This window comes from Vigna angularis, chromosome 1, assembly GCF_016808095.1.
Source record: "Vigna angularis cultivar LongXiaoDou No.4 chromosome 1, ASM1680809v1, whole genome shotgun sequence".
NCBI classification, from domain to species: Eukaryota; Viridiplantae; Streptophyta; class Magnoliopsida; order Fabales; family Fabaceae; genus Vigna; species Vigna angularis.
The window spans coordinates 7,302,265-7,326,784 of NC_068970.1; the positions used below are offsets into that span (position 1 = coordinate 7,302,265).

The 24,520-nt window shown below is 33.1% G+C and overlaps 1 protein-coding gene and 1 long non-coding RNA gene across 4 annotated transcripts; both read right to left on the minus strand.

Annotated features, from left to right (window-relative positions):
• Positions 1 to 89: 89 nt before the first annotated feature.
• LOC108321574 (uncharacterized) lies at positions 90 to 5,973 on the minus strand. Of its 2 annotated transcripts, none has more exons than XM_017553366.2 (15): positions 5,662 to 5,973; positions 4,878 to 5,176; positions 4,697 to 4,782; positions 4,422 to 4,516; positions 4,168 to 4,290; positions 3,909 to 3,978; positions 3,399 to 3,485; positions 3,237 to 3,302; positions 3,037 to 3,129; positions 2,793 to 2,849; positions 2,579 to 2,707; positions 2,404 to 2,494; positions 2,047 to 2,135; positions 1,261 to 1,454; positions 90 to 526 (listed from the first exon to the last, which is right to left on the minus strand). In XM_017553366.2, the coding sequence occupies exons 2-15, from the start codon at positions 5,113 to 5,115 to the stop codon at positions 430 to 432; spliced, it is 1,515 nt and encodes a 504-aa protein (XP_017408855.1). In that variant the 5' UTR covers positions 5,116 to 5,176; positions 5,662 to 5,973; the 3' UTR covers positions 90 to 429. The 2 variants fall into 2 exon arrangements, with proteins under 2 accessions (XP_017408855.1, XP_017408856.1); XM_017553367.2 differs by having other exon boundaries at positions 4,697 to 4,776; positions 5,662 to 5,972.
• Positions 5,974 to 15,191: 9,218 nt separating this feature from the next.
• On the minus strand, positions 15,192 to 20,671 carry LOC128194941 (uncharacterized). Of its 2 annotated transcripts, none has more exons than XR_008246406.1 (2): positions 17,014 to 20,671; positions 15,192 to 15,975 (listed from the first exon to the last, which is right to left on the minus strand). It is a non-coding gene; the product is annotated as an uncharacterized LOC128194941 (long non-coding RNA). The 2 variants fall into 2 exon arrangements; XR_008246405.1 differs by having other exon boundaries at positions 15,192 to 15,980.
• Positions 20,672 to 24,520: the final 3,849 nt, after the last annotated feature.

The following is a 24,520-nucleotide window of genomic DNA, read 5'->3' on the forward strand; positions in this document are numbered from 1 at the left end:
TTTCATCTAGCATGTAAGAACAAACTGACTTGACATGGGGAATATTATTTATAAAACCAATGAATATAATGATTGAAACTTCGAAAAAATTAAAAATAAATGAATGTAGATAGGAAGATCAACATCCATATAAATTATTTGAATTTTTGCATTACACAGATTATACATTTTTGGATATGCTAGTAACTAATTGATACTATCTAACATCTCTCTTCCAGTGCAGGTGGCAATATAAAGCTCTCTACACTTGCTTTTTATTGAAAATTAACGAGGCAACAATAAGAACCAAACTCAGCCAAATCATAATGCGCTGCATATGGATTTCTTTTTGTTTTAAATTTTTGGTTGCTCACGATCAATTTACTCCACTTTCACACCATAAGCTACAACAGTAGGAACCAAAATATGAAGATGTTTTCGATGCTTTCTTCAGGCTTCAAGGGCATTCTGATCCATACTTTCCTTCTTTTCTGATAACATGGCAGCATGATGCTGTAAATATTCCTTGCTGTTAATCTCTGTCAATCTGCATTAAATTTATATCACAATCAGTAATTGCAACAAATACATACCTGTTACAAGGAAGAGTAGTGATTATCTTGGTAACTGTATGATATATTTCCATGCTTATATTGCTTTTAGCTCTTGGTAATGTCAAAACAGAATAACCCAATGCCAATCAATCCCAAAACCGGCTAGATCCCTATGGGTGTAACAGCTTTGCACAATGAACAAAGCTGTGGGTATAAAAACCTATGTACCTGAATCACTAGAGACATCTTTGCAACTGACTCATAATATACTGCAGGCAAAAGCAGTTTCAATTCTACTCTAGTACACTAAGATACCAAATCTCAGGTGTTGAGATTGTTGTTTCAGGTACATCACTTCTCACTCCATTTGTACCCCTGATAACCAACACTTTACAAGATCCCGGAGATTGGATGTACATCTTAGGTTGAGGTAAGAGATTTAGTGCTTGAATATTTCTATGAAAAAATATACTAATGAATAAAGGGCGGCTGTCTGCTCCTATTATTGCACATCGACCATTATCCAGTTCTTTAACATCCTAGTTTTTTTCTCTATTTCACAAATTTAAGGGTGCAACTTCAATTGCATTGCTAGTACTCAATCTATAGTTTTTCTCGATCTTAGATGATCATATAAGTAATATTAAAAGGCGAGATATTCCAATTGGCATCACTAAATTGTTACAAAAAAATATTACTAGTTGTTTTGCGTAGAGATATACCATACCTACTAATGGTGCGGTCTTTTGCAAACCCCAATTCATTATCCACGCAAAGATTAGAATCATCATTTTTCCTTGATCTTGAAGAGGTTCTGGGAGCCATATTTTTAGCTTCAGATATTGTTACTATTTTTTCAAAGAGATCTTGAGGAGTCCCCTCAGCAGTACATAATAGTCTGGCCTTGTTCTCGTATATTACCTGTAATCACAGTGAAAAATGCAAATTATTCTTCTCACGCTGGGAAAAAGAAACCTAGAGGGTAATGGAAAAGAATATGATAATTCATTTAAATGTAATTATTCCTAAGCTTCACGTTATGAGAATTCTTGGTTGTTCGATGTTTCGGAAACACAAGCAGAATTTTATTCTTTATTTTTGTAGAAAAAGTCCACATTTTATGCCATATAAGGAATATTTATAAATATCAAGATTCACAGGAACAAACTCAGCTAGATGGAGAAAAACACACTCAGTTATTCAGAGTAAGAGTAATATACATAAGAGAAATGATAACAATACACTTCTGACACACTACTATCGCAAGGAACCTGGGATGGGAAGTGAAATCCACTCAACAATAGAGAGTGGATAGCAACATTCAAAATGTGCTCTAGCATTCGTCTCTGCATGATACTAGAGTCAACAAGCAAGGGAACGACTGATAGCAAGGTCATTCCGTGGGCAGAATGAAATATTACAATATAAAGGTTTTGATAAAATATGCTAATGAAACTCACAACAAATAAAGTTTTATATACAGAAAACCCATTTAGAATGGCAAGAGACTTACGTCAACTAAAGTGACAAATCTATGCGCAGCTGATTTATTGTGAAGCCCAAAAATTGGAATGCCTTCTAAAGCCAACGTGTGGAACTTCTCTGAAAACAAAATTGATATCCTGTGAGAACTTCGATTTATTGTTCTTACATTAGAAGCTGAGGATACCAAACTTCCCACAATGAGAATAAATGAAGTTACACAAAAAATAAATCATTTTTTTTGCTTTTAACATATTCAAAGCATTGTTACTTTTATCATTACCATGTGCAATTCATAGCAAACAATAAAACTGTACCCTGTCTTCTGGATAGGACACAAAAAATGTATGTATGCATGAATGAGAAAGTTCACTCAAAAATGACTTACTAAATAACCCAAAATAGTCTGCAGCCCCAAGAGGTCTATCACAAAGTTCCTCGAAAGGAAAATAGGCACATCCGTTAGCTCCCAATGGAACCTAATGCAGAAAACAAGCACAGCTTAAAATTGATTATAACCACTATTGTGTGCTCAATGTGTCCAGTATCAATTTAGTACATACTTGCAGTTTCCTTCCCATAACTACTTCTACTTCTTGGGGAGTAGCTGTACCTTCTCCAATCAACTGTTGAAACCTTTGCTTGAGAAATCCAGATAAGTCTCCCCCAACGAAATAGAATCCTTCTTCGCCCTACAATCCAAATTTGCAGAAAATCAATTAAAAAAACAACAATTTGAGATTAGTGCACTTACATATATAAGATTCCTCATCATACCGAAGTCATTTTGCGGTAGTCAACTGATGAACCAATCTCATGTACTACGCATCTTTCCTACAGGATTATACATGTATTAGGAAATAACAAAGGGAAAAATAACATAAGAAAACATATAATAGGCAATTACAAAGACAAAAATATAAATGTCTTTATTCTTTGCTTTCTTCCACAGTACACACCCGAATTCCACAAAGCAGATGTAGCAATGGACTTGGAAAGCCAATCTAACACAGAAACATACCTTCAGTGATGCAATGAAGGGTAGAAAGAGATCCCTCTGCAGTCCACCTTCATACAGCTTATCTGGTGCACGATTCGATGTGGCTACTAGAATCTATACTCGTGTTCAAGCACATTGAAACACACGAATGTTTGAAATTAATTAGGCAATAATCCCACAATTATTGTTTTGACAGACCACCACACAGCTATATTACTTACAATGCCTTTGTTGAACAAATGTCTAAACAAGCGATTTAGTACCAATGCATCTGCTACATCTGTTACCTATTGAAAAACCAAACAACAATTCCAAGACATAGCATCAAAAAGTTTGCATGATCTATTATCACAAAATAAATAAATGTTATGCTAAAACTTTACCATAAATTCGTCAAGGCATAATAAAATTGCATCATCAGAAATCTCTCCTGCAACCACATCAAGTGGATCTGACAACCCCTTGTGCTTCTACAAGGATACAACAATAGGAAATCTGAGATAGGTTTCATCTTATTCTGTTTGCCAATTAAACATACAAAGACAACATCATTCTGGAAACTGGAAACAAACAATTAATGCTCAAAGCATAAGACATCTTTTTTGTCTTATGAAGATTTTCAAACAAATCCTTTGCAAAAACATACATAATTATTGGCACTGTCCCCCTGAATTAAGTAATAAATTCGACTGTAAAGCAAATTCCAACCACAAAAATAGACACAAGTAAAGCAATTCGACTGTAGGTTACTTGGATTTATTATCAACAGTAACTGTATTGGGAAAACTGTAGTGTAAGATGTATCACAATAAATAGATTTGCCCCTTTTATCCACCAAAAAGAAAAGAAAAGAAAAACATTTGACGGGAAATTAACAGGTTGGGTAAACTTACCTGTAACATGCTATGTACATTCAACATAAAGTCATGAAAATGAATCCTCTTTTTCCTCCAATTAGAGGGCCTGATAAGAAACAACCGGTGAAGACAGTAAAGGTATAAATCCTCATAAGGACACACTTCCATAGTATATTCTAAAAATGCCTCATATTCTTCCTATATTGAAAGTTCAAAAGCTATGGCAACTAATGCAACAAGACAACATCAAATGAGAAAACAAAAGTCACTAGAAAATAAATTCATTCAAACTCACAATTGATCAAAAAACAAGTCCATCAGCATAGTTTTACCAGTACCCACTCCTCCAAAAAGATATAAACCTTTTACAGGTGAGTAAGAAGGATGTGACAAGAGCCTAGACCACAGCCACCCACTCCTGCAAAATCAAAAGATCAATAAATTCAGAACCAAATAGGCAAACAAAATGTGAAAAATAAGCTTCAAGATTTGAGCAGACATATCAGCACGATGCAAGACCTATACTGGAAGTAAGCAATGGTTGATTACCTTACAGGTTTTTCATAATTGCGATCCAGTTGGCAGACATCAGCAGACTCAACAAGCTCATCATATAGTCTCTGAAGTTCTGACAGAGTGTCAACCTGTTTCAAAAGAAAAGAAAACAAAGAACAAAGGAAATGAAGAATAAGTGCAACAACTGAGGAATAAGTGCCACAGTATAAATCCATATAGTAATATCCAACAACCTTTTATCGATAAAATAAGCAGGAAAATCCATTTCATCAATGAAATTAGGCATTAAAATGAAATGTAGACACTACCTGGCAAGCATCACCTTCTACAAGTTCACCATTAGCAATTCTTCGTTCATACTCAACAAGAGGCCCAGCTTTGGTTGTTTCTGTAACTTAGAAAACAAATTCCAATACAAAAAGAAATAAGAAGAGACTAAGTTTCAAACCCTCCTGAATCCAGCACACCGAGAGAAAAATAGATGAGAACCTGTGTTTCTGAGTTTTGCAGCATCGGTCGAGAGAGCTCTCGTGATTGCTACAAACGAATGGTTTTTGAAAAAGTTGGTCTCAGCAGTATCAATAACTCTATAAGCTGAACTGTGAATATGACAGCTCTTTCCAAAATGACATGGGGATTCTTCTGCACCATTAACACTGAACAAAACACAATGTCGCCTCTGAAAGGCTGGTCGCGATTGTCGCAGACAACGGAGCACGTTTCTCATCCTCAACAACTCCCAACTCCCAATTCCTCTAATGAGCCCCCACGAAAGGAATTAACTGTCCCTGATTTCAGAAACACAACTCACTAAAAATTCAATTTTTAATCATGACAATGAAACCAAAATTAAATCATGGGTCTTTGAACTCCGACTTTCCCCAAGAATTATAAATGAACAAATTTCAAGAAATCCCAAATCAAAGACACTAGTGATTCACCACAGTTTCTCAGTACAAAAAAAATATCCAAAATTAATAACAAAAAAATCTCGACACAGGATTAAGAAGGTATTGCGCTTTGACCAAAATTAGAGACAGCGAAAGGGTAAATTCGTAACTTGGCGAGAATATTCCGACTAAACAAAGCGCCGATTGAATCTACCAATAAATGTAACAGACATGCATGATTCAAAACAAGGTTAACTTAATAAGACCACATAAAACCGCTAATTTCCAATTCGTTTCGATGAGAAAAATTACGGAATGAGAAAGAAATGAAAAAAAAAAGACTGAACACTCGCTATAATTATTTAAAGGATAAAAAACCTCACCTGGGTGGACGTAGAAAATGCCCTGAAAAGAGCACTCCCACTAAACAGGAACAGCAGTAGTAAATAGAAAAGGAAAAGAAAAGAGAGTGTTTGGAAGAGAGAGAGATGACGATCTCTGATTACGATGATACAAGTTGTTCAGAAAGTTGAAGATGCAAAGGGACTCAGAAAAAAGTGAAGATGCTTGCTCAAGAGCTGCAACAACGTGGTCATGGTAATGCCTCCTCTTTTACTTTATGGACTAATTTTGTTCATGAAATGTGGGAATTTTTCACATATGATGGAGCCTACAAGCTAAGGTCAGCTTGGCTTTAATTTTTTTGGCATAACCCAAAGGTCAATAAGAATGACAATATTGATACCCACTGTTTTCTCTTTGCCCTTCTTTATTGTGTCCCTAAATTTCCATCATCAATTAAAAAACAATTTTTTTAAGTTTTTTTTTTATAACTTCACTATATTATCATTGAATTATAATTCAAACCCATGACAGATTAAATTACATTTTAATAATATCTTATAAAAGTTCACTTGAAAGTATAAATATAGATTATTTTTAGAAATCTTTTGAATTAGGACTTCGCTTTTCTGAACTGGGACGTTGCGTTATAGATTATATAAATAAACTATAATAGTAATTTTTTTGTTATAAGATTATCTTTTTAAAATTATGATAAGATTGAATTTATATTTGACAAAATTAAAAACTAACTATATTTTGCAATCAACATATAAATTAATTGATACATGTATTTTAGAGGACTGGCGCATTATTATTTTTATCAATATTTGAATACTAATTTCAAAATGTTAAGCAATTTAATAGACTATGAGTATCTTTATATTATTTTCTATAAAAATATGTCTCCATAAGAAGAAGATTTTAAATGATCTTTTGTAAATTAAAAAAATAAAATTTTGAAATTTGTATAAAGTAGTGTTTATAATTTAAATTAAATAAACTAAAATGTATCTATGAATAATTTGAAAATAAAATTAAAAAAATGTATGAGAGATTTTTTTATAAATTAATTCATATAAATTATTTTTAAATTATAAAGAAACTAATTTTGATATATTTTTCTCTTAAAATAGTGTTTATAAAATATAAGTGTTTTTAATTAAAAATTTGTTAATTAAAGACTCGAATTTTTTATATTTTTTAATTAAATTTTTGTTGCTCAATCTTCATTTTTGTTGATTAAGCAATGTATATATTATCTTGGTGACATTACAATTCAGATAAAATAAATTTTTATTATTATTTTACATTGACTACAAAAATTTATATTTCTTAATTTATAAAACGACAATACAATTTAATAATCACGTAAACCTATTAATAACAAAATTAAATGATAAATATTTAATTAAAAAATATAAATTTTAAATATCTAATTGTAAAAGAATTAATAAAAAATCAATTAAAATACACACATTTAAAATATAATTAAAACTTAATTAAACTATTTTTTAATATATCCGTAAGAGGCTTTAAATGATTAATATCTGTGATATTTCTCTCTACCATAGGTGTAAAACTATAACTGGATAGTTTGAATTTATTATATTTTTGACCAATTGTGTTGAGCATTGATCCTATTCGAAAGTTTGTCTTCTAGTATATGGACGTTGTTATATTCATTGTCTTTACAAAGCTGATAAAAGGCATAAATAATATAATATTTTTACCAATTTATATCATTTGTTTAAACACAGTTATAATAATTTTGATTATTTTTTTCATTTTTAATCCGTACAATAATTAATAATAGACCCCAAAAACTTGCAGGTGGCATCTTCCACGTGTTCCAATGAATTCGTTTCCACCGTCACCAGCAACTACTAAATTTGTTAGGAGAAAAAAATAAACATGTTTTTATAGGCCATGTTTTTTTTCTTATTTTGAATAAAAAATTTAATAAAAAAATATGGAGTTCTCTTTTATTGTGATTTGTTTTGAAGAATGATAATGAGTGCATAAAATATAGAATGACAAATGAGCAATTCGCGGAAGCAATCAAACATGGTGGATTCCAAATTCAGGCACTATTATGAGTTGAAATCCCAGGTTATGTTTTAACACCACTTTCTCTCGACACCTATGGAAAGAAACAACTCCAACAATCCACGTTGCTTCAAATCTTTAATTATTATTGTTTTGTCACCATCAACTCAACTATCCATTTTTTTATTCATATTTTAATCCAACACGTACTAGTTTACGCTTACGTGACGTCGATATAAATCAAGGAACACGTAGAGATAAGAAAGATTTTTTTAAAAAAATCATGTATTTTATACAAATGATTTTTATCTTTTATTTTATTTTAAATAAAATATAAAATATGATAGATTGAAGTATTGATTTAATGAAATATTAATTAGTCTCTATATAATGAATTTTTTTTTATTTGAGTTTTATAATAAGTTTTATTAAGTGAAATATTAATTAGTCTCTATATAATGAATTTATTTTTATTTGAGTTTTATAATAAGTTTTATTAAGTGAAATATTATTATTTAAGCAAAATGTTTGAAGATAATTCAGGTTATAATATTTATTTAGTTATTATGTTTTTTTTATAGATTTTGAGATAGAACTTTTGCTTTTGAATATTAGGTTGCTATTGTTTAATAATATAAACTTTTAAGTGTGATAATATAAAAATGTTCACCTGTAAATGATTATTTAATGTTTAAATTAATAAGAAAATAAAAATAATAAGCATACAGAAAATACAGATTGAGTCTTAATTTTCATTATTAAATATTGAGTTGTAAGTAATTCGTGTGATGTCATGTCGTATTTATAAATTTTCTAAACTATGAATAAACAAATATATTAAGTTATTTGATTATAATTAAGTATCATGTTTTTATAGATTAGATAATCAATTACCATATCATAATATTTTAAATATATTATATAATTTATTATTATATCGTTATATTTTTGTAGATATTCGATAATTAATTATAATACTACAATATAATAGAATATATAAATTATTGTATCATAAGATACTAAAAGTAAATATCTTAGATATATTTCATAATATTTTTGAGACATAGGAAAACTTGATAATTAGTTATTATATAATAAGAAATTATTTGTAAATATTTTTAAATATTTCGTAATATCTTTGGGGTATGTATATAAGTTCTCCGCTAAGAAGTCATAAATAAGATGTAAGTAAACTATGTTGATGAATAAACAAGTTATCGTTCTCCATTAATTGTACTTTTAAATGTAGGTACATCAAAACTAAGTGAAATGATATATATACTTGGAAGAACGTGTCTCGTTAAAATTTTATTAGACAAAACACCTAATTTAAGAAAAAAAATTTAACTTATGAAAAGAAAAAGAGTATATATATCACTTCGAGCCTAATTAAAGTAATTTTTATATGTGTGGCATTCTATGTTCTCTACTCAACAACAATTCTCCACCAAATTCATCAAGTTCATATGCTCTTATGGAGTGAATCCACTATATGACTTATGAGTCATTTCAGATTATGGTCAAATTGTCTCCATGCTTAATTTTTCTTGCATTACCAAGTTTGTGTCAAATTAGTAATATCATACTTGATATTCATACAATAATTTCGACAACTTAGAATATATCTCTTTATAATTTTGTTTGGAAAAAATAGTACATCATTTTTACCTTAATTCTAATATATTACCATAAGACTTGTAATCTGATAATAGATCTCACAATGAATGTCAAAAATTCTTATCAAAATTTAATAAGATGTATTTGAAGTGGAGTCTACAAAAAATTCTTTGACATTTAAGTGAATATCGATACAGTAATATTGAATATAAAGATAATTTTTATTATTAAGTTTATATTATAGTATGGTTAGTGTCATATTTATTTATAAATCATAAATAAATAAATATATTCAAACATATTCTATTATTCGATATAATAAATTATTATATCTTGAAAATATTAGGTAATTGTCGCAACCGGAATCGCGACGGGACGACGATCCAATAAAAAAAAGATATTGGTGTTGAAAAGAGATTTTGGAGTCGCCACCATAGTTTATTCTGGAAAACTACGGAAAAACCATAAAATGATAAGGCATGGTCAAATTGAACCAGATTCTTGGTTCGGGAGTCGGTTACGTGTAGGGAAGGTATCAGCACCCTACAACGCCTGTCCTAAGGCAGTACCTTTAACTAAATGCGCGAATGTGGATGTGGTTTTCAAAGTGTTTAACATTCCCTTTAAATAAAACTCTAAAGAAACAAACAATATTTTTTTAGTTTTTTGGGCCCGACAAGGATTGACCTTGCTCCTACGTATTCTCATGTGAGAAATCAGGTTTACGTAGTTCTTTTGAAAACTGTTTGAGATGTTTGTTTGGAAATTTGTTTGAGAACTTTGTTTTGACATGATTTGGATTTTTGGGAGAGTGAGCCTGACAAGGACTGACCTTGCTCCTACGTATCTCCACTTTTAATGGAGAATCAAGGATCACGTAGTTCTGCAAGGCGATATTGTTTGTTGTTTGAAAATGTTGATGTTTTTGGTTTTTGAGGATTTTTATATTTTTTTTATTTAAGAAAGAGAAAAGGTTTTTAGCACAAGGACGATGCGTGCGATCACACATGTGCCTAAACCTTTAAAACATATTTTTGTAATTTTTTAATGAAAGAGAAAAGGTTTTTGGCACAAGGACGATGCGTGCGATCACACATGTGCCTAAACCTTTAAAACATATTTTTTTGGTATTTTTGAAGAAAGAGAAAAGGTTTTTGGCACAAGGACGATGCGTGCGATCACACATGTGCCTAAACCTTTAAAACATATTTTTTGTATTTTGAAGAAAGAGAAAAGGTTTTTGGTGCATGCGATCACACATGTGCCTAAACCTTTAAAACATATTTTTTGTATTTTGAAGAAAGAGAAAAGGTTTTTGGCACAAGGACGATGCGTGCGATCACACATGTGCCTAAACCTTTAAAACATAATTTTTTGGTATTTTTGAAGAAAGAGAAAAGGTTTTTGGCACAAGGACGATGCGTGCGATCACACATGTGCCTAAACCTTTAAAACATATTTTTTGTATTTTGAAGAAAGAGAAAAGGTTTTTGGCACAAGGACGATGCGTGCGATCACACATGTGCCTAAACCTTTAAAACATAATTTTTTGGTATTTTTGAAGAAAGAGAAAAGGTTTTTGGCACAAGGACGATGCGTGCGATCACACATGTGTCTAAACCTTTAAAACGTATTTTTGGTATTTTGAAGAAAGAGAATTATTATTATTTTATTTATTTATTTTTTGTGATTTCTGTTCAATTATAAAAAAAAAAGTGAGTGTGTGCAGTGTTTAACAAATAAACAAGACAAATACAATACAGAGGGATGGGAGTTATCTTACAAGGGGATTACACAATAAAAATTAATGACCAGACAAAAAAATAAAATTAAGAAACTAAAGCGTAAAAAATAAAACAAGAGAAAAGCTCAATTAAATTAGGGGTACAGAGATAAAAACCAGGGGTGCCAAGTGAAATTGAAGCTCCTTTGTTTGGGTCAATTCCTTTTTCTCCAAATTTCGTCCTCACACCTTGACGATGCGTGCTGATACCTTCCCTACACGTAACCGACTCCCGAACCAAGAATCTGGTTCAATTTGACCATGCCTTATCATTTTATGGTTTTTCCGTAGTTTTCCAGAATAAACTATGGTGGCGACTCCAAAATCTCTTTTCAACACCAATATCTTTTTTTTATTGGATCGTCGTCCCGTCGCGATTCCGGTTGCGACAGTAATCAGTTGTTATATTATAATATTTTAAAATTATAATAGAATATAATAATAATTTATTATATTATAAGCTTTATGTAAGAGCCTGAAAATAATAGGGCTATTGGGCCTTATGTTGAGGCAGTCAGCCCATAAGCTAAGGACCCATGACCTTAGGAAGGGGTTTTCTAAAAATTAGAATTCCTTCATTTTGCCAGCTTTCTTTCTCTCTCTAAAACTCTTGTCCTAAAATTCTCTCTGCCTTCTCTCTAGATTTTCTCTTCATTGAACTGATCAAATTTTGATTTGAAGGTGTTTCCGCGCTCGCTGCACCAAAGGCTTTAGTTTGAACCGAACGTTTTTCCATTCCGACCGGTAAGTGTTTTTTTTCCCTTTTCTTCAACCGTTCTTGAACCTAAGCCATGCAACTTGCTGGTTGCCTGTTACTGGTAGCTTTTCCTTTAGTTTCTCCGTCCCTTCCAACTCTAAGAAATGTGCTCTGCACCAATTTTTGGTGGCTTATAGGTGCTGTCAAACTCGCCTCTGTGAGGAGGTACTGCTAGAGCGTTCCTGGTACTGTTAAGCTTTTCAGGTGAGGGGAGCTAATTATTTTTGTATGAATTTATTTTATAAAAATATATGCATATGAATGTTGAACTGGTGTGCTCTTGTGAAACTGTTTTATGACTTTTATTGTATTGGGTGTTATAACTGAAACTGTAAAATTGTGCATGTTGTGATGTGATGAATTTAATTTGTTTTGAATGAGTTTGTTGGCTGAAATTGATCTTGTTGGAAGGTCTGGAGTAAGGGTTCTGTAATAGCATGTATATGGGTATTAAATAGATGTACAGGTACGATTTGAGGTTCCTTTGAGAGGAAGTAAAAATATTAAAATTAGGCATTTCAGATTTAGAGCATAAGAAAACAGGGTAGATAATTTAAATAAATTAATTGTTAATTGTTGAAAGCCTTTCTTTGTTGGTAGGATAGAGGAACCTTAAAAGCTGAGTTGGCACATCCCTGATCATAGAGCAGCCCTGGCCTGATCCAGTCAGTTGTGACTAGTCATATATGTTGGCGTCGAACGTGAGTTTGATGCGTTCAGACATCTGGATCCTCTCCGCTGACCAATTGGGGTAAAGAAAGATGTCTACTAGGATGAAAATAAAATAAAACAAGTTGATTGTAGATGCATAAAGTTATCATGTGTTAATTTCTAGTCAATTATAATTTTAGAAAATCAGTCACTGTGTGTTTAGAATTTAAAGTAAGATCTATATATAAATAAATATATATATATATATATATATATATATATATATTTAATATAATATATATTAGTTTAATATAATATATATATATTTAATATAATATATATTAGTTTAATATAATATATATTAGTTTAATATATAATATATATATATATATATATATATATATATATATATATATATATATATATATTAGTTTAATGGTGCGTTGGTATTTTCAAACAATAATTCCAATATCCATTTTGCACGTTATGATTTACAAGGTGGGCAGTTAGTTATGATTAATTTAGAATCCAGAATAGTCTTGATTGTAGTAAAACAGGTGCCTGAATACGTATCATATATATATATATATATATATAATAAAGTAAGGATAGTTGTTTCTTATATTGAAACGTGAGTGTTAATCAATAATTATATTACTTGTAGATATGTATAAATTGATGCATTTTATGAGCTGTTATGGGTTAGTTGCAGCTGTTTGGTTCTTGGTATTGATTAACTTAGATTCAATTGTGGAGATGTTATTTTTATAATTTGTGAGTGGTGAGTAATGTATATTGTTGAGATTTTGTATATGTTGATTGTGGCAGAAAGTATATGATTACAAAGTGATGAAAGTATGATCCAAGTTGTAAATCAAGTTCCATCTGTGTAGGATCTCTTGGTGAAATCTTTAGTGTTTTAGAATGAAAGTAGGAGCTCAGTCTTGGGGATCATTCTAAAACTCCAATGGCTAATCATACTCAAGTAGAGGGATTAATCCATGTGGTGAGGAGTAGCAGGAGGTCTTAGTCTTGGGGGCTTCCAGTATGCCTCAAGGCCCGGAACAGGCTAACCTTGTGAGTGTGGCAGGGTGGGGAACCCAAGTTTCATAAGTCGCCACGAGTGTAGGACCCACCATAGCTCGACTATCATTCTAAAGTCCGGACGAGTCAAGTCTAGAAGATAACATGCTAGGATGTATGCCTTAAACTGCTTTGATTTAAGTTAACTCTTGTATGTTATGTGCTTGATATGATGCATGCTTTTATATAATTAGCTCACCCTTTGACACGCGGGTCGCATCGCATACAAATTCGATGCAACAAAAATAATGCAGTATAGCTAGGATGTGACTCCTAGGTCGTCTCTCAAGGACCAATATTGTGGTTCAGTCTCAGATCACACACGAAGTGGGGGGTTTGAAATGGTTATTTTTGCGATGAAAATTAAATGCGACTGAATTTTAAAAACGTTGAAATAAATACGATGAAGTAAAACGCAGTACAGTAAAACAAAATTAAAACGGTAAAAACGAAATTACTACAGTAAAAACGAAATTTCAGTGAACAGTGAATCATTAAAAACAGTTCTGAAACAGAAACCTAAAATACAGAAAAGTAAAAATACAAAAAACGAAAATACAGTAAACAATAAATACAGAAAACAGTAAAAACAGTAAAACAGTAAATTTTAGAAAACAGTAAAAAAAATGAAAATACAGTAACATAAAACAGTAAAAATAAATCTGGGACAGTAAAAACGAAAATACAGAAAAACAGAAAATACAGAAAACAGTAAATACAGAAAATAGTGAAAACAGAAAAAAGATGAAATTACAGCAGTAAATAATAACAGTAAAAACAGTAAGTACAAAATTTTCAAAATCAGTAAAAGCAAAATACAGAAAACAAAAATACAGAAAACAGTAAATACAGAAAACAGTAAAAACAGAATAAAAAAAATAACTGCAGTAAAATACAGAAAATAAAATTACAGTAAATGATCAACATCCAAAAATAAAGAAAAGCAGAAATTAAATTGCATAAAACAACAACTGAAATTAAATTACAACATAAATAAAATTACAGCAGTAAAAAAAACAGTAAAATCTGGAAATTTAAAAACAGAATTTGAAATGCTTCTAAAAATTACCTCATGTGCCGTGACAAATTTGCTTGGTTTCATTGAAAGGATAATTGCAAATGGACATCCAAAACCGTAAACATCCAACATCCATACCAATTCAATTTTACAAAGAAAACATTTACTTCAACTTCAATTACATTTCTAAATGAAAAGCAAATTAAATTGTATTCTCCACATCACCTACGTACACAACATTCCAGCCATGACACTTCTTCTCCAAAACAGCTCATGAAAAGACAAAAACATAATACAAGAAGAGGTCCACATGTTGGACTAAATGCTAATGAATTTTTAGAAGAAAATGATGATTTCTACAAGGAAAAGAGCTCTTTTACGTACACACCTACTCCACCTAATTTACTTCTTCAATTTCAATCAAATTGCTTACCATTCCAGCCATGACACCAAGACTTTCTTTCATCACTAATTAAATTAAAATCAAAGAGGTATTAAAAGAGAAAGAGCCTAGAACATCTATGCATAAACACTAAAAAGATTCAACAAAATTGCATAGAAAACAAAATGAAAGAAGGAGAATAACTCTTAAACAAGCCGAGACCTTGCACCATAAATCAAAAGAAGGAAAAACACTTCCCAAAATGAAATTACAAAGCTTCTAAAATTACAACATCAACTTGCACAAACAAAATACAAATTACAGTTTATAGAATACTAAGATGAATATAACAACAAATGAACAAAAACTTAAATGGAAAGATGTACAACACCAATTTAGAAGACAACAAGAATCCAAGCATCATCCTCCATCCCAGCAGTGATTTGTTTTCTTCATCCTCCCACCATGAGCTCACGGCCTCTCCTCTCCATCCACCAACTAACCCCCTCCAAAATTTTTCTTCTCTCCTTTTTTGTATCAATGGCTGGATGAAGCTCTTTTGCATGTGTTTCTTACTTTGGCTTCCATGTCCATGTGAAGGTATGATGGCTGAATATTTTCCTGCTGCACCAACCGTGAGACATTGTGAGAGATGTGCATCTTCCAACTAATTCTTTAAACTCTCCTTCAATCAAAATAAAACAAAGGGGCCCTCCACTTGATGTTTCCAGCCGTGACATTTGTGAAACTTAAGTGATTCTTGGTACATTGCAAGCATGTGTTTGGTGGACCATTTTCAGAAATGTGATTCCATGTCATCATCCATCAAATGGAAGTAAAACTCCATGTGTGTGCACTCATACCACAAGCTTTTGTATATTCCTTCCATCATGTGCTACTTGCATTTGTTGGACTTCACGTAAATGTGCACTTCTTTATCCTATTCTCCATAAAAAATTAAAACCAAAGCCTTTCCATGTGCATGTGCGGCATGTGTGTTTCCAAATTCCCTTTGCTGGACTGACACAGTGGAGTAAAACATTTACTGGGAACAACACATAGTGAATTTGAACAAGGTAAAAACTATACATGAAAATAGACATCCATACAAAAATATGAAAAAAAATTTCATAGAAAACAAATAAGAACTGAACTCGAACGAAGACACACAAATTGACACAAAATTCATGCAGCACTGGACTGACATAGAAGAGTAAAACAATTACTGGGAACATTACAGAAATAATTCTATCAAAGTAAAAACTATACGTAAAAATAGACATCCATACGAAACTATGAAAAAAAATTGCATGCAAAACGGATAAGAATTGAACTCAAACGAAGACACACAAGTTGACACAACATTCACGCAGCACTGGTAATCGTTTACAGCACTCCTGTAAACGATTACCCGAGAGGAATTGCAAATTTGTACAGAAAGTCCAACACAGGTACTCAGTCAGGTGAACACAGGTCACCATTGGCAAAAAAACTGACTTTTAGGCACTTCTGCCCCTGTAAACGATTACCCGAGAGGAATTGGGAATTTGTACAGAAAGTCTAAATGTCCAAAAATATTTTCCAAAATTTTTCATGCACTCAATAATGTAAATCATTCGTTTCAGATAATTCAAATTAATTAAAATAAGAATTTCTGATCGGATTAGGCTCAATTCAGTAAAATGGGAAAATACTGGACAATTAAGCACAATTCCCTCATTAATTCTAGCACAATAAACTAAATGAAGTGAATAAAATAATGATTCACCAAAATAGACCACACTTAGTCTTTTGCACTCCTGGGCAAAATTAAGACGCAAATCAGGGAATAATTCAATGGACATTAGGTGTACGACCAAAAACTCAGCACACAGAAAATAAAAACTCACAAGAAAGAAAGAAAATTTACACTGTTCTCAAGAAATCTGGACAACGAAAAGATGTAGACAATATCTGACACAAAATCATAGAAAACAGATACTCGCAGAAATCATCCAAGCAATTCAAAACATGGTAAAACAATTAATCAGTTCAAGAGGTGAATTAAAAGTACCAAACTCGTGTCATTCCATCCAGGATTGTTGTTGTAACTATTTTGCACACGGGGAAATTTCTTCAGAAATTGACTCTTAAGATTTTCCCATCTGATGACGAATCCTCGAGGAAGACGATCTTTCCAATCCTTTGCTGCTCCTTTTAACGAGTGCGAAAATGCCCTTAAGAAAACTTGATCATCCGTGACATTTGGAGGTTTCATTGCAGAACAAATTCTATAGAAATTCTCCAAATGTTCATGTGGGCATTCGCCTGCAAAACCATGAAACTGGGGCAGCATTTTTATCATTCCAATGTTAAGAAAGTGATGATCACCATCCTTATTTGGTGGAACTGGCTCCCAAGGAGAGCTCTCATAAATTGGAGGGTGGGCCATATTTTTCTCAACATAGAGGTCAGCAGAATTAAAATCAGAGTACCATGCAGAAGGAGACTCATAATTAGAGGCATTGACAGAATAAACACTATTCACATAATCAAAATAGGTAGACATGGAAAAATAAAAATAAAACAAATAAAAACTAAATACTAAAAATTACTAAACAGATAAATCACAACACATTTATACATGTTACATGCACACAAAAGACAGAACATAATAAATTTTTTTTTTTAATTTTTTTTTATTTAACAGATAAAGCACATGCAACACACATACAGAACATCACATCACAACACAAAATAAAACACAACACAATTAAACATTCTTCAGACACAAACAAGACAGAACAAAATTAAAAACTTTTTTTTTTAAAAATTTTTTAATTGACAAACATAATACAAAACACAACACAATAAAAATATAAAAGACAAAACATATATTACAACCACGTAATAAAACAAAAACAGTAAAAATCTAAAACAAGAACCTGGACTTAAGTGACAACGCCGCCAAAATTTGCTGAAGGTGTCGTTGTCGCCTACAAAAATATACAAGACAAAACACACAAAACAAACATATTAACAAAACAAAAATTTACACAACAAAAATCTAAAACCAAACCTCCATTGGTCCCCGGCAACGGCGCCAAAATCTGATACGACTGTCGCGGTCATACAAATTTGATTGCACGAAAATATGCAGTATAGACTAGGATTTGACTCCTAGGTCGTCTCTCAAGGACCAATACTGGAGTTCAGTCTTAGATTTTAACACGAAAGGGGGGGGTTTGTGAATGTTTTGTGCGGTAAAATTAAAGTGAACTGGAAATTAAACAACACAAAATTAAAAATAACGTTTGAAATAAATTTTAACGATGGTAAAATCTGAATGGTAAAAGACGGTAAAAACAGAAAATGGAAAATTATAGTGTTTAAATTTAAAATGCGTGAACAGTACCATGCAGAAAAACATAAAAACATTGTAATTAAAATTTACCAAAATCATCAGTAAAAATAAACGGTAAAAACAACGTTTGAAAATAAGATAAAGAGTAAAACACATTGACAAAATTTACGATGTAGAAAACAATAAACGATAAAATAAAAGAAATGGTAAAATTAAAAGCACTGAAAATGAAATTCATCAAGGATTAAACAATTGAAAATAATATTCCAAAATCAAACTAACGATACATTACACGTTTCAGAAAATAAATCACTGTTTGGAAAATGGAAACTGAGAGCTTGCTACTGAAAAATGGAAAGAGCTGGAAAATGGAAAGAGGCCAGAGCCTCCTCTGGCCGTGAGTGGTTCCTAAACTACTCCTAAAATCTAATGTTTTCTCCTCTGCTGCCCATTCCATTTTATAGAGAAAACTCATCCTCCCGTGACTTCTCCTTCATTTCAACAATTGCAAAAGAATTAGGATGGGTCCCTTCATTCTTGTATCTGTTTGCTTCCTTGCTTCCCAGCTAAAATTCTCGTGAGTTTCCTTCCAACCATGGCTCTTTTCACTATTCCATTCTCTTCCCGTGAACACCTCCTGGCCGTGACTGCATTTGCAATATGGTGGCCCCTTCAATTGATTCCAACTTAGTGATGTTTGGTAAATGTTTTTCTAAATTTTCCAATGGGGCCGTGAGCTTACACATCCGGCTCTAAACCGACAATCCTTCATTTTGAACGGCCCCTCTTCTGTGCTAATTCTCCAAACCACTGAACGCAACTACTCAAGGGAACCATGAGCTTCCAATCTTCTTCCAAGGCCGTGTGTTGTTTGTCTTTGCTGCACCGTGGGCTGCTTGCTGGATGGTACCGAGAGCTCCATTAATCATCATGATGCATCTCCATTCTCCCTGCCAATGAGTGCAGCCTATGCTGCTTTTCTTTGCTGCCATTACCATGCACGTCTTCTGTACTGGAACGTAGCTCTCTTCTTCCTTCCAGCCAACGTCCAAAGCTACTGGACCGTGATGGAGCTGGACTGGTGGAGATGGCTGGATGCATGGACGGAGCTGCACCGCTTGCTGGCTTCTCTTCTCCAATCAACAAGTGGCTGGTTCCATCTTCCTTTCCGTGTACACATGGTGCCTCTCTTCTTCCTTCCAAATTAAATCAACACAGCCGTGACCTCCTCTTCTTTGGTGGACCAGCTGATGCACTCCTTCTTACTTCCAGCAGGTTGTGATCTCCACATCTTCTTCCAGCTGGACGTTCAACCCTTCTTCACGCTGCTGCATTCTTCTCAACCGTGCATCATTCTCTAAAACAAATGGCAAGTGAGTGCTGCTGCTCAAGACCGAGACACCTCCTCCTTCAGCTCTTCATGCACACCAAACTATTCCAGAATTATTTCTCCATGGGCCGTGTCATTTCTCCTCTCTATTTCCACATTCCAGCTCACCCTTCTCCATCAAATTGAATCAAGACTAACGTGTATTCTCTTTTCTAAAATAAAGATCACCATGAACACCTCCTGGAAGTGGCAGCAACAACTCCCTCTTTTATGGATCGTGAAGGTGCTGGATTAGCTGGACTCTCACGGCCTCCCCCTCAAACTCGCGGCCTCTCCCTCTTTGAAACCGCATTCTCATATCTCCAAAACAATGAAAAACAAAAGTGACAAAGGTGGCCACTCTCTTCTGACAATTCAGCGCCCCTTTCTTTCCAATTGTTGAGTTTTGCGTTTCCATAAATTCATTCTTTAATCTTCACCCATGCCAAGTCAAAAACGCATATGCTTTACTTTAAAAGAGATTCTCTCTTTTTCTTCCTCCAAGAATCGTAAACTTCTTTCCTTGTGGTCCCCTCCATCTTTCTTTATTTGTTAAATAGAATGTGAATTCTCTTTCACGTGATCATTGTCTCCCAAGGTTATGAATTTTGGCACATTATCAAGTGAAAACCGTGAATGAGTGGTGGCCTTTTTCCAAACATATATGCCAAATTAAATTGTTGATATGGGGCCGTGCAACCTGCATGTTAAACCATTTAAAAGAAATAACAAAACCAATCCACATACTAGTTCAATTCATTTTCAAAAGTGTATAAACATTCTCTTAAAATAGCACCCTTTACTTAAATAAAGAAAACCGTGAGCTTTACTTCATTCAACATTGCACTTTCATTGTTGTCCTATATTTGTTAAAAGAGAAAGAAGATTTTCCTGCTGGCTGCTAGGCCGTGTGGTGTGTAATGCTTCTAAGCCAATTTTGTTCAATTTTCCATTGCTCAACACACAAATTAAATTAATACAGTACAACTTTTTCTAAATAAATAATATTGTGTGAATGTTTTTCCAATTGTCCCAATTTTTATTTCCAAAATTTTCCCTACACTCAATAATGTAAGTAATTAGTCTCAGACAATTCAAATTAATTAAAATAAGAATTTCTGATCGAATTAAGCTCAATTCAGTAAAATAGGAAAATACTGGATAATTATGCACAATTCCCTGATTAAATCTAGTACAATAAGCTAAGTGAAGTGAAGAAAATAATGATTCATCACACTCAAGAAAGCAAACACAAACAGACTTGGCAAGCCTCTAAAATCAACACTCAGAAGTATATGCATGTTCAGATCAAAAGGTCTTTTATGGCTGTAATGGGGCCAAGGACAAGGAAGGATAAATATGGATAAGTAGCTACAAACCACAAGAAATAGAGGAGCAATGAGGAACAAGTGTAAACACAGTCAAATCACACCCAAACCTCTAATTCAATCCTTTTCTTGACTCCATTATTCACAAATTTGTTTTTTTTTTCATTTTTTCAATTTTTTTTTCAATTTTTTTTTTCAATTTTTTTTTTATCACTCAACAAGATCATATTTCCAAAAATAAAACAAGATGAGGAACCAACTAGCCAATTTATAAGAATCCCCACGGAGACCACACTTATTCCCAAAACACTTCCAAAGCTCCAAATTTTCCTAAGGTTAAGGTAATCATGGTTTTTCACTTAGGGCTGTTGTATGAGCTTTAAAACAAAGAAATGGATACAGTATAGGCTCAAAGGGGTTATCAAATGATAATAACAGGGTAGGCTTATTTGGCTAATGAGGCTCAAGAACAAAAATGCCTTTATCATTTCTAAACATGCATATCCATCAGGAATTATCAACAAGAATCAAGCCAAGGCACATGTGCAAGCAATCAAGAGACATGTCACACGCAAGAAAGAAATAAAGTGGCTCAAATTCTCACAGGGTATTTGTCACAATCAAATCAACCTCTTAAACAACATAATCATTTTCCAAGCAGAGAAAAGCAAAGATTTCATGCCATGAGTATTAATCAAGTGAAATGAAAGACGAGTCTACAACTTAAACAAAGTCCAGGATTGAAGAGAAAAAATGTAAAATTGCACACAAAACACACTAAAAATGGGTTTAAAACAGAAAAAATTTAACACTCAAAAACAAAAATTTTTAACACACAAAACAAAGAACAATCAGAATCTCTCCCTATAGACCACACTTAAACTACACATTGTCCTCAATGTGTTCTAAGCATACATCATCAATCAAAACACGAAACATATTATGGACAAGTGCAATAAAAGGTAGGGAAATGGGAAGAAATTTTCAATAACATCCATCAGTAGATGTTATCATCACCTAGCACCCATCAGTAGATGCTAATATATTTTTTTTTTTTTTTTTTGAAAAAGGAAGAAGACCGGTACTGTGGCAACAGTTTCGGTGGCTATGACCGAAACTATTGCTACAGTGAAAACAATTTGGCTATAAATGGGCCAACTTCAGCGCCTGAGCGACATTTCTGACTGCCCTGCTCTCTCTCTACTCCTCTCTTCTCTCTCTCTACTCCTCTCTTCTCTCTCTTCTGAGCGTCTGGAGTCTGCGCGGAGCCTCTGCCCCGGTGCCTTCTGAAGAGCTGAGATCTGCAAGGAGCTTCTGCAACCCCTACTTCTCCAGGTAAGTCCTCTGCACTCTCGGATCTCCCTTTCTTTCTGCTTGCTTTACTTATCCTTCTTTCTGCCTTCTCTTTTTTTTCTTCTATTTTCCTCTGCTTTACTCTTGCCTACTCTCCCTTTACTGCTTTTCATCTTCTTTCTGTATTTCCTTTCCTGCTTTCCCGTATTTTTTTCTTTATTTCCTTTCCTGCTTTCCTGTATTTTTCTTCTTTGCACTGCTCTTTATTTTTCTTTCCGCTCCATCTTCTTTCTTCTCCTTTTCAATTTCTTTTTTAACTAAAAAACTAAAAACACAACTGTCTTAAAATATAAGGGGTATATCGGCTGGAAACCAGACGTTAATCTCCCTTCGTTTGAAGGTATGACAGAGACAATCGGGTAGAACAACGCCACGTACCCCACTAAAAACTAAAAACACAAAAACATAAATTAAAACAAGAACAACACGGACAAGGACAACAGGACAACAGGACGTAGATCCGTTTAGGACCCTTTTGCAAGGACCGTGAAACAGATCTGAGACCAGACCAAAAACATCAAAGACAGACAGGACAAAATAAATCTAAAAGAAAACAAGAACATATAAAGAAAACACAGAACTAAGAAATTTTTTTTTTTTTTTTAAATTATGCTTTTTTATGAGTTATGTTTTGTTTTTTTTTTTTTTTTTTTAAAGAATACAGCGAGAGGAAGAATGAGCGAGATGGAAGCAGAGAGATACACTAGTCAGCGGTGGCGTCCTACCGAAGATCAGACCCAGATGATGACCAGAATCTACAACTTTGGGGTCACACACCCAAGCAGAGCGCAAGTTGTCGAGATCACGTCTCGACTAAGGATCTTCGGAGATGCCAGCGAATACAACGTGCACTGCTGGTTCAACAATCACGGCAATCGGGTCAGGCGCTGGCAAGCGGAGATAGACCCTACTGGCACTCAGTTTTCGCAACTGCCACTATATATGTACGGTAAGACTCTGATCAAAACTCACTTTTATTTATTTTCCTTTCCTCTTCTATTATTAACACACAATTTTTTTTTTTTATTTTTTTTTTATTTTTTTTTTGGCCGAAAGATTATGACTGGGTGATTATGAGGGCACCGAGGCTGCTGAATCTGTTTCCCGTTCCGATCATCATCGACGACGATAGGGACGTACGTCAAATCCCGCCACCTATGCTTATCACATTCCGAACCAGAGCTCCCTCGACGGAGCTCTCCCTTAGACCGCCACAACCAGCTCGAGAATTCTTTTGTTGAATTTTTAATGTTTTATGTTTTTTTTTTTTATGTTTTAGCTGGCCGAGTGTGGCCAGAATTTGAACAAGGCATGTAATCTGAACACTTAATTTTTTTTTTTATGCTTTTATGTTTTTTTTTTATGTTTTTTTATTATGGTCTGTAATACTTAACGATCAGAAATGATCGAACCCTGAACATCTTTATTATGTTTTTTTGTTTTTATGCATTTTATTATTATCAGCAGTGTAAGACAAAATGTTTTCGGTATATCAGTTATTTTCAATAAATGCACTCAGATTATATCTCTACTCAAACCTCACCTCTCTGCCCTATTACTGCAATTTTATGCTCTCTATTTTTTTTTTTTTAACAAAAACGAAATCTAAATAATTAAATAAAACAGAACATGTATTAACGAAACAAAATACCTAATACCAAACATAAAATATCAAAGCAAATAAAACACATATTTCAAAAACAGCAAACAAAACACATATTTACAAAACATACATTAACAGACTAAAAACAGAACACAAATTTCTTTTTTTTTTTAAATAAAAATAACAAATCGAAAACTAAGAAAATCTGAATTCTCCCCTAATTCACAAACCAAGAAAATTAAGGGAAGAATGAACAGGAAAACTCCCCTGGTTATGGTGGCAGTTGCCAATTTTGGACAATCAGGGAGATGTTTTTCGCTTCAATATCCAGCACGAAAGTTAATAGGAAAAACTGCTTCATCCTCCATATCTGATCAAGCAGGGAAATATCCACCATCGCCGGATCTAAGCAGCAAATATTGTTACTGAGCGGATTCAGCAGATGCCTGTTGATCTTCGAACTGCCAATGTCAGCACCTTTGTTGTCCACTGTCGGTGTTTGTTGATCAAATTCATGTGTACCTCTTGCAATAGGGTTAATGCAATATGCCTCCAAAGAAATGT

What these genes read in the sequence shown, in the direction of transcription:
- LOC108321574 (XM_017553366.2), bottom strand. Translation starts at nt 5,115, where the DNA reads ATGAGAAACGTGCTCCGTTGTCTGCGACAATCGCGACCAGCCTTTCAG. An exon ending in CCTTCATTGCATCACTGAAG is followed by an intron (nt 2,850 to 3,036) that starts GTATGTTTCTGT and finishes ATAATCCTGTAG; the next exon opens with GAAAGATGCGTAGTACATGA. An exon ending in AAAGACCGCACCATTAGTAG is followed by an intron (nt 527 to 1,260) that starts GTATGGTATATC and finishes AATTTAATGCAG; the next exon opens with ATTGACAGAGATTAACAGCA.